Source organism: Gavialis gangeticus, unplaced genomic scaffold, assembly GCF_001723915.1.
Source record: "Gavialis gangeticus isolate Ggan-Ray unplaced genomic scaffold, GavGan_comp1, whole genome shotgun sequence".
Taxonomy (NCBI): domain Eukaryota; kingdom Metazoa; phylum Chordata; order Crocodylia; family Gavialidae; genus Gavialis; species Gavialis gangeticus.
The window spans coordinates 62,500,876-62,512,167 of NW_017728993.1; the positions used below are offsets into that span (position 1 = coordinate 62,500,876).

The following is an 11,292-nucleotide window of genomic DNA, read 5'->3' on the forward strand; positions in this document are numbered from 1 at the left end:
CTGTGTCAGGATGGGGGGCTCGGGGAGACCCAGGTGGCTTATGCAGTAGGGCTGTGTGAGGCTTTGGATCCAGAGAAGCTTTGGATGGTTTGGGTCCGAAGCAGCATGTTCAGATTGAACCGCTGGCCTTGTTAGGCTTCCTGAAGCAGTTTGGAGCTTCCAAAGCACTTTGGAGCCACCTTGGAGATCCGGCCATAAGGTATAATGGGGAAACGATAAAATATCTATAACTTTGTTTTTTGTCCAATTTGGATGAAATTTTCAGGGGTGGTAGACTCTGCAGAGAGCATGAAGCCTGCCAAGTTTCAAGAAAATTGGTACAGGGGTTTGGGGGGAACTGCCCCTCAAGCTGTGGACAAGCAAAACTTGTGCCATGGGTGACACTGTGTGTGTTAAGGTGCAGCAGGGTGAAAGCTGCAGGGATGGTGCCCCCAGTTTGTTTCTTTGGTTTAATTTTTATTGACATCAGATACAGTCAAAGTGATATAATTTAAAATATATTTTAATCTCAAGATGCATAATTTTAAAACAAGTCAATATTTATCTTGATACAGATTAAAAATGTGATCTTTGTTCTCATTTCCTAAATGAATTTTTTTTATCCATTTTGGAAAAAGAAATAGAGTTGTATATGGATTTTTCTTATGCAAGTATTTTAAAGTTGTTTTTTGAAGACTTCGAAATTAAATTTGGTTTATTTTGTCTTTCCCAAATGCTAAAGAATATAGTCAGTTTATTTCTAAACTAAAATTAGTGTTTGTGGTGGTGGTTTTGGTGGCACTAAAATGTGAAGCGTTATCTATTCCCCCCGCCCCCGATAGTTAATACCAGTCTGACAAAATTTGTTTTTTTAATTTGAAAAGATGATCTTTGAAACCCAGAAATGCTTGTTTATTTTCATGACCATTAAACTATTTCTATAAAATACCTGACAATGTCCTAATATGGGGGCTTTGCAAATACTGAAACATTCACTTGTTGGCCCCCAGATGCCACAAGCCAGATTTTCAGGAGCTCTTTTCACTTCTCCTGTTAAATTAAAATCTAATAATTTGAGAAAATTGAGACGGGAGAACTTGAACATGCCAATTTTAGAGATGGAGTTCTTGAAATGAAAATTACCATATTTTATTTTTCTCTTAACCTGATAAACTTACTATCAACAATATTATTGTTGGGTCTCATATGCTTAGAGCTATAACAAATAAGCCACAGCAAAAATCTCTGCTGTGGAAAAAGAATGTGGCTTTCTTTTTTTTGTGACAACTTTCAGACCTGCCTACTTCTTCAAACGCTCACACACATTTTTGCTTCAAGCACTTGTTAAATCAAGATGGCTGGAGGGCTTGGATGACTTTTCTTGATCCTGCATGGTTAAGAAATGGATGGTATCTTGAATTGGTGTGAGAGTTGCCTTTAGTAACTACAGCACAAATTAGATATGACTGGGCATGTCTATACGAGACGGTTCACTACACAGCAGATTAATGTGCAGCATAGTAAAGTGTCATCAACTATGCATGTATGGCAGTTATGGGACAGTAGGCTAATACTGTATGGTGCTGGATAGTCCTGTCAGATACAAGTAGTATCTGGCAGTGCAATAAATTGCTGCACTTAAACGCATGTGTAACCAGTGATGTCGGGATTAGTTTATTCTGGCTCAGATTGAGTTGGAGTATATTCAGTTACTTTAATTGCATGTGTAGATGTGCTCCCTGAGTAGCTGTGAAAATCTCTTTTTGCAGCAATGGCTACATCCTAGCATAGGACAGGCCCTCAAAAAGCCTCTGCAATAAAATAGGTTGTTGAAGGGTTGTATACAACATAGCATAAAGAGCTGTTTCCTATAAACTTACAAGGATTTGGAATTTTTTTCTTCTAGAAACTCCTTTGTGTGCTTTACAAAATGGGAGATGTTTCAGTACCGCTTTAAATGTGTTATATCAAACATAACTCTGGCTGACCTTTTATTTACCATATTTTTCCATTTCTTCTTTTTTGTTTTTAGAATGGCCACAGATGGCAGATATTTCAAGATTTATTGGGAACTGATCAAGACAACCTTGATTTAGCCAATGTTAACCTGATGTTAGAGCTGCTAGTGCAAAAGAAGAAGCAGCTTGAGGCAGTAAGATATTTTTTCTTGTCACAATTAATTTACTAATAAATTAATATGTTTATGATTGGTCAAAGGCCTTTGACCAGGAATACTGGTATATCAAACTCTCCCCTCCTTGTATAAAACCCTAACACTTTTTTGAATAATTTGCCATATCCCTGACTTTTATTACAACGAACTTTGTGAACTGTTGGAATGTGATGGTGTTAAGCGCAGGCATATGATATCACTTGGCAGGCTCATATAGAAGGAAAAGCTAAGAGGAAAGACATCAGTGTAGAAAAGGATACAGAAAATGATTGACCAGAATAATGACTTTTTAGATTAAAGTTTCATTCCTAGATAATTACAAAGACTGTTGTAATTTAGTGTTTGACTTTGAGATAAGTAAATTGAGGATCTCTATAGATAATAGGTATGGTGGACTTCCTTTAAAGAATTCCTGATGTATTCATACTTACATATATTTTGGAAAAACACAAATGTTGAGGCTTTCAGCTTTGGTTGCAGTTAGTAGAACTTGAATGCTCGTCTGTGAGTGCATCTACAAGTGTGTTTTACTGTGTAATTGACTAATTACCTCTGCAGTAAAAAGTCACAGTTGACATGTGTGCTGGTATTAGGGTGCAGAAAACTAACTAACTCCACCACTGGATAGTACTGTCAGTACTATTTTATGGCAGAGTACTTCACTGTGTCTAGATGGTGACTGGGGGCATAAATTGTGCCTGGTCATTGCAGCCAGCTGGGGCCTTCCTCTGCTCTGGCTCAAATTGCTGCTGTCCCAGGAACACATGTAGGCACTGTGCCTGGGAGCAGTTGAATCTGGCGCAAACTGCGCTGGAGTTTGTGTTGCCTTAATTTTGTGTGTAGATGCACCTGTGAGACTCATGTGCTTAGCCTTCTGTGGCTAAAAGGAAATCTATCTGTCTTCTCATTAAATCACTATAAAGGTACATGTAGTAGGAAGCAGTCTTTTATTGTGAATTCAGTGAAGTATAGTGTTGTTGTGTTTGGCATTTGAATTTCTTAGGAGCAGCCATTTTGCCAGATATGATGTGCTGATGCAAAAAGTGTGGGAGCATTCAGGCAGTCAAAACTTTATTTCTTGAATCAGTTTAATGTAACCCAATTGATAAAATATGTAAGAGGGCTCTAGCATGAGATTGCAGTTAGGTGGAAGTTTCTGAAGAGGTGTAGGTTTAGTGGTTGTAATAGGCTTCACAGTAGTGTCATTGATGAAGAACTTGAAAGATCAGTTAGGTCACTTTTGCTTAACTTTCAGTTCCTGTCAGGAAAACAGAAATCACCTTTTTTTTTTATTCTGGTAACATAACTATTTATAGTTAGCTTATGTTTAGCTTTTTAATCTCATGTGGGGATTTACATTTGTATTTTTGTGCGTTTAGAAAACATTTATCCTGAGGGTATATGTTTTAAAATTCTGGTGTTTGACTACATAGCTAATTTGTATTTCTCTCAAAACCTGTGGCATGACAAATATAAAACAAACCACATGCTGTTTATATCATCTTCAGTATTAACACTATTCTCTTTGGAACACAGTTATCTAGTTGTATGAGTATTTGAATAGCACTTATATGTAGGAGAGTTACTGGGGGTGCACCGATAGAAATTTGTTGCACTGATACCTATGGCAAATTTTTAAGGAGTCATATTGGCTGATACTGATCCGATTCCTGATTATGTGGCCCAACAGCATTGGAGAGACAGCAGTGTCTGCCTGGTAAGTCTGTTGTGGGGTGGGGGGGCAGATTGAGGTCCCCATGGTGAGGGAGGAAGCGGGGCTGGGGCAGGCGTAGGCAGTGCCCGGCCAGGGCATGGGACAGAGCTGTGAGCGCCTTGTGGGGGGAGGAGGGAGCGACTTTTGTCACTGCATGCACCCTGGGTGGCCATGGGGGGCATGTACCCTGGGTCTGTGCCTGGGTGGGCTGATGCAGCGGGCTGGGGTGGCACTGGGCTCTTCCCTGAGTGGGGAGGATCCTGGGCTGGGCTGGGCTGGGCTGCACTCGGGGCAGGTGGTGGTGGTGCTGGGAGCGGGGGCTACGGCAAATGTTGGGGTGGTTGTAGCCCCCCCGTCCCAGCATGACTGCTGCCCACCCCAAGCATGGCCTAGCCCAGCCCCCTGCTGGGAAGAGCCCAGTGCACCCTGGCCCCAGCTCACGGTGGCAGCCTGCCATTGCCTGCACACAGATCCAGGGCCATGCGCCCTTCCTCTTGCCCCCCATGCCCTCCCGGGGTGCTTGCAGTGGCAGCAGCTGCCCCCCAGCTCCTGCATGAGCTACTTGCGGTTCAGTCCTATGCTCTGCCCCAGCTGGGCAGTCCCTGCCCCACTCCTTCCCTCACCGTGGGGGACTCTAGCTGCCCCCCTGCCCCACAGCCCTTCGCCCACAACAGACTTACCAGCTGGACGCTGCTGGGTTGTGCTCCTGGCCACGTGCGTGCTGTGCTGCAGCTGTGCACATGCATGGGGGCATTTATCAAAGACCTTATTGGCTACATCAGCCAAAAAAAGCTGATTTGCCGATATTGTCAGTTTTCCTTATATTGGTGCCAATTCGATATGGGACTGATGTATCGGTGCACCTCTAAGAGTTATCCATCAAATTTAGATTATGTACTAACCTGTTCCTCTTCAGTTACCACCTTTTCTATTAACTATCATAAAATGTTAAGACCATATACTAACTAGTCAAGAAAGTGGATAATTCTCTCATTTTCTCTCTATGCTATCCTCCTCGGAAGTTTTTTCTTCTAATGAGCACCTGTGGTCTACTTGCCATTACCCTTTCTGAACTCAGGCTCCCAAAACTGTTGCCCTTCTGTAGACCAGGCTAGAATTAGGGTTACGCCAATACTAGGAATATATTTTTCTTTCCCTTCTCCCATATCCTTTTTCCCAAGTTTCTGGCCATTGCAGGGGGAAAATAGTAAAAATATATTATTTTTACAAAATTCCTTTTCTGTTTCCAAAGTGTTGGAGGTTTCTTTTGTCTATGTTCATTCTATAATGAAAAGATCTATTTGTGCATCCATAGATGGAGATTCCTGCAGAATGTTCACTTGGAGAAAACATTTCTGGTGTTTTTTTTTAACCAAATTATTCTGTTGAATATGTTAATTATGAAAGTGAATTGTAAAGATCTTTCAGTTGTGGAAGATGAGCCCTTGAGAAACCTGAATTCCAAAAGTGATTTCAGACCCAGCAATCAGAGAAGAATTAAAAATATACTAGGCTGATTAGCTGGTTCCCTGTAATTCATTAAAAAAAATACTTATGTAAAATATTCTGATGTATAAAAATTGCCACATGCTAAACAGAATTTTTAAAATCTGAGGAGCAAAAGAGAACTGCCTTGCTAATATGTTAGTCTTCCCTTGTCCCAAATAAAAGTGATTTGTTTTTAGGACTGTTCTGAATGTTTGTGCATGAAATGAATATTTTTTTTCTCTTTAATTTTTTTGCTGCAGGAGTCCCATGCTGCACAGCTGCAGATCCTTATGGAATTTCTGAAGGTTGCCAGGAGAAATAAGAGAGAGGTAGCTTTATTTTGTTTTTGACTTTTACAGAGTTGAGGCTTCTCCCACAGCATTCTATTACTTCATTTTTTATCTGATGTGTCAGGCTGACATTATCTGCTCAAGGAGAAAAAAAATCGTTGGTGCAGAGGAATATTTAGAACACATGGATTTCAAGGAGACTATCTGTTTAAGTACGACAGCTTCATTTTTAACCTACCTTGCTTTTTTTTTTTTTCAGTGATTTGTTAAATATATGTGGGGGAGGGGAAAGAGTATCCATGTGGCAGCTTGCACCAAATTATTGAAGCAGCATGAGAGGATGAGGGAATACTGGAAAAGGAGAAGGAACTAGGTAGTTACTTTTCCTAAACTTTAGCTTCCTCTTGATCAGATAAGTGATAGATGCTTTGTTCCATAAGAAAGAGCAGTTCTCTTTCAAAATACCTATAATGTAGAATCTGATGTTTTACGTAACCAAAATAGTTTAGCTGTGAAACTTAATGTGAGAATGTTGATATATTTAGTTAAACCAGTGCAAAATCCGATGTAGGCCATTTTTATTTTGACTTAGTTTAATTCTCTTCTTAACGGATTTACACTAACCCAAATTGATGTGTCCACATGGATGCTTGTATGAATCAGTTTAATTGGTCCCAGTTTGTTTGCAAACAAGGTCAGAATGTTTTTGTTTTTGACACTTGTAAACATTAGGGTTATGTTAAATTCATATCTGTGATCTGGAAGAGATATGAAACCAGGATGTTAATTCCATTAAGGCATGATACCAAGTTGGAACAAGTTACAAAGATCACTGAGAACAAAGAAATAATGTGAAGGTCCCAAGGATATATAAAAAAAAAACATGGCCAGGAAATGAGTGAGATCAAAATGGGAAGCAATACAAGGAAGCTGATACATCAGGGAAGAGATCTATAAACACAGACATTCAAAAGTTGGGGGAGAGAGACTTGGAATTCAATAGTGCCAAAAGGAAACGGGAGAAGAGGTGATGGACAGAACTGGCTCTTTCACAAACAATGAGCATAGCACGCTTGTTTCATATGACTAGCTCTTAAGTGAGAGAGAGGTGTTACGATTCAAACCATGGAAATTATTATTTTTTTTGTTTATAGCAGTAGTGAAACCACATCTGGAAGATCATATGGTGTACAACCTCATCCCAAAAAATATACAAAAGATAGAAGAAAGTGCACAAAGAAACACATCTCAACTAAATGAAAAGGGATACTCTGGGCTTGTCTTCTAATGAAAGAATTAGAGGAAATTAGAGTCCTTTTCCATCTAACTATTAAGCAGGATATAGATCTAAAATATTTGCAGAGTGTAAACATCAGCAATAGGAATGGTTCAGAGTGATTTGAGGAGAAATAGTGGGTGATCCAAAAACCTACTGAGGTTGATGGCAGCCTTTCTGCTGACTTCAGTGATTTATTTATTTCTTTTTTTGTTTGCATCAGTCTCTTAATGAAGAGTAATGGGATGGTATTGAGGAAAAAAAAATTTAGGCTCAGTATCAGGATTAATTTCTTAAGTATGAGACTGAGTAGACTAGGAACAGTCTTGCACTAGAAACGGTGAAAGCACTAGCATTTAGCCCAGTACACTTCCCAAACTAGTTTCATAGAGAACAAGTGTGTATTGACTGGTAGACAGTCAGTCATGGAATGGGTCTTTTCTTTCTTTGATTTCTGTAACTTATGAAACTTGTCACGTGTTGCTCTGAAATATTGAAATGAAATTTGTAAGATAGGGAAGGGAAAATATTTTGGTCAGGATTCTACATGTTGGCTTCCTTTCTGGTGGCAAAAATTTGAACTGGGCTGCTTTAACATGACAGCATTATTTATTGGCACTGCTCTGAAAGTGCTGTTAGTTCCTAGATTCTCTTCCAGCTTCACTGTGTAGCAGTTATGGTTGTGAAGAAAACTTCAAAGGTTGAATCAAACATAGGTTTTTGTGGCAGTGTTTAACTTGCACTCCAGCTCTTGACTCCTCCTGTCTTTGACAGCAGAACCTGCTCACTGAATCTAGTACTTCCACCCAATAGAATAGTTAAGTTTTAGCTATAGCCCCAAAGCATGGCTTTCATCTGAACTAGTACTTGCTCACTTCTCAGTTAAGGTATATGGGATGCAAACCATTTTTTCCTCACATAAAATATTCATGGTTTTCCTCCAAACCAGTTGGGGGGAAATTAGGGTGTGAATTATGTGAGGAGTATGGATCCCCAGGGGGACTGAGCAGCTCTGGGAGCCAGGACAAGGAGAACTTCCTTGCTGCCAAATCTCCAGATTGCTAGGGAGCCCTGCACGCTGCATCAGGCTGATATGGGGGCCCTGCACTCGGCCTTAGATCTGACATGCCAGATTGAGCCCTGTACTGGGCTTCAGCTCCAGCATATGGGATTGGACATGTGCTGAGTCAGTTCATGAGCCCATGCAAAGCTAGCAGCAGGCTGAGAAGGAGTCTTGGCTCTGTGGCTGCTGTTACTCAGTTGCTTGCCCATGGTACCTTTCAGAAAATGGATGTGTTATATGTGAGAAAATATGGTACTTACATGTTCATAGGCCTCTGCTGCCCTGCTTAATTTTCTTTGATGTGTCCAAGGACAAACTGGTTCTTCCTTATTTCACTAGGGAAAGAATCACAAAACAGCTCAGTTTACTGCACCATAGAGAATCCTGTGATATGGCCCCAGAAATCCTAGTGCATGTGAATCAGTACTGCAGCAGGGAGGGAGAAATAGTTCATTGTAGCTTTTCATGTGACTGTTCGCACCTTGGATAAGTTTTTTGCAGGTATTCAGAATTGGATACTGATCATCTGACTGCATAAAGCACCTTCCCCACAGAGCTGACCCAGGTCTTGGCACCCAGATAAGCAAAGCTTGCCTGTAGTGTCGAAACTGTAGTGCTTTGTCCTCTTTTTAATAACCATGTATGTAGATTTGCACTGGGCGTAAAACTTTTGGGGGCATATCCCAGGGATCTTAGTACCTCATTAACTTGAGATTCCCTAAGAACTGGAAAGGACTACTTGGATCATTGAATGCAGTCCTCTATGATTCTGGGCAACCAAGTAAAAATTAAGTGCAGAAGGGTTCCCAAGGACATCCAACAGAATGCCCTTTTAGCACGCCACAAGCTGCAGAGCACCTCCTAATACTGTTTTCAGTTCCTGATCCTGTGTTCCTTCCACTGACAGTCTTTTTTGCCATCTCTGTTCACTTGCTGTCACCACTGAACCAAGCAGTTTCACCTGTAAAACCTGTTTTGCAGGACTGTGTACCTTTCATTTGGTATGAGTTGTAGTGCTTAGTCAAACCCTTTGTAATAAGGGGAAGCTAGGTGAAGAACTACTGGCCTTGCTATTGGTACCCTCTGCCTTGAGTAGATGCTCTTGAGTTTTCTAATTCCCCCCCAAACGCTAGATAGCAGCCAGTGGTCTGCCTCGTTCTTCCTTCCCTTAGGCTTTTAGAGAAGCTCTTGCATTCTCAAAATCAAGTTCCTTGCTGTAATCATGCCAGAGGGCAGCTGAACCCCTGATGTGGTCCTCTAGCCAGCTTACAGCTTGCTGAGTTGGGGTCCTTCAGACTGGTGGCAAAAATTACCAAGTTAAATAGCATAGAATTGGAGCAGTCCATGTAGCACAGCTAAAATCTGACCGGCCATATTCTGATAGGTAGAAGGTTCCCGTTATGAGACAAGTTGGAAGTAAGTAGATTAGAAGACCAGAAAACACAGGCCCAGAAAATTGTGGGGAAAATGGTTTTGGAGAACTAGGCTCTTGCCATATCCATGCTGTAAAGTAGGTGGATTTAACTGTGTTCACTTCAAATCTGGAAAGTGATCATGGGTTCAAAGCACATATGCTAATACTTAAAGATTGTTGCTGTTGTTGTGGAGGGCTTGGGTTAAAACTCAGCAAGTGACCAAGTAATCTTGTAGTGGAGATGTACCAGATGTAACAAATACAAAAATGTCTATGGAGAGCATTAGACAATTGCTGTGTGAAGTGGAAACATCTCCGTTCATGTAAGGGAGGTGCTGACTTTGAAAGCAGAATGTCCATATAGATAAATATATTATTCCTTGTATAGTAAAGGAGAAGGAGGATCACAGGTCTGCTGAATTTACTGTGAATATCTCATTTGTATAAGAGTGTGACAATGGATATTTGGATGTGAGTGGATGGTTGGTTGGGAAGATGCATGCCTGTTTTCTCTAGTCAAGGGGAACAAAGCCCAAGAAGTCTAGCAGAACCCTGTGGCTGATTAAGTTAAGCTGGTTAAATATGGGTCCCAAAGTACCCAATAAAAATTCTGGATCATGTGATAACTGATTACGAGAGAACTGGCATAGATGCTGGGTCATTATCTGTTGTAGTTGGGTTAGTTCTGAAATGAAAAGAGGAATAATAAAGACATAAGTTAGTCTGGAGAATCAGCAAATAAGTCCCACAACACTTGGTGAGAAGGTCTCTAGCTGTAGAACAGGATTCCATTTTTGCATATTCACTTTTTAGAGTTATGCGCAACTTGTAAGTTATCACAAACTTCTCTGTGTTGCATGTTCATTTATTTCCCAGAAGTGAAATGAGTTACAACAATTTCACCAGAATTTCCACTAGAATTTATATCTTGACATGCTCCTAATTATCTAAATGTTCTTTGCAGCTGAAATTTTCCCTGCATGCTCTCAGTACAAAGAAGATTGTCTTTTTTTAAACTGTGCTTTATTGCTTCTCTTTCCTATTCTCTTAAGTTATGGAAGGGTGGTGGGGAAAAGTTAAGTCTTCCTTACTATAAGAAGAAAATATTCTTCTTTTCTTGGAAAAGACTACAAACAGAAATGGTTGAAGCTTGACATTCACGGCAGGCTAATAGCTTTGAAACAAGACTAACAGTTTAAACAAAGGATAAAACTGGTTGAAAAATTTTGTATTGATCATCCCTAATAGAAAATCTACATGTTTGTAGTGCAGATTCAGCATGGATATGTGCTGTCCATATGTGTGCATGATTAATTAAGTGCATACTTCCAAGTTCTTTGATCCAGCAATCTCATCTGCTGAAGTCATAGTTGTAGATCAAGGAGCTTGGAAGGTCAAACTAAGTAACTCTGGAATAGTAAGCTTTTTTTTTCTTTTTCTCCCTTTTGTTAAGGGAAACCAAATGCGAAAATCTGGAGTTGTACAGTTAAAATCACTTTATTAAAAGCTAAGGTTTCACAGCAGCATCATTAATTTACCTACATTGCACTGATATAGTTTTTATATTTGTTTGGCCTTTATATTATTGTTGGTTTTTAGTGATCATGCAGTCTTATTGCATATTTGTATTTAATTTAAAACATTTTAAAATGTAGTTGTCTTGTATCAGTTAAAATAAAACCATATATTACCCCTCAATTTTGCATTCAGCTATAAAAATGATTTAAGTTGCCTGTAGGACAAATGCCAAAGTAAACAGCTTTAATTTTTTTAACCATGCTTTGAAGGTGACTTACTTTGGACATTGATGTTCGTAAGTTATGTCATTTGCAACCTTCCCCCCCCCCCCCCCAAACCGGGGGTAGGATCACCCCGGGTGGGCTTTTAAACGCGTT

General features: G+C 40.1%; 1 protein-coding gene across 1 annotated transcript in view; it reads left to right on the forward strand.

The window, feature by feature from the left end:
* Nucleotides 1-11,292, forward strand: part of RFWD2 (ring finger and WD repeat domain 2) — a 288,015-nt gene that overhangs the window by 42,418 nt on the left and 234,305 nt on the right. The window contains exons 7-8 of the mRNA XM_019528351.1: nucleotides 2,012-2,131; nucleotides 5,615-5,683. Of these exons, the coding sequence (XP_019383896.1) occupies nucleotides 2,012-2,131; nucleotides 5,615-5,683 (189 nt within the window). The remainder of the gene's footprint in view (nucleotides 1-2,011; nucleotides 2,132-5,614; nucleotides 5,684-11,292) is intronic.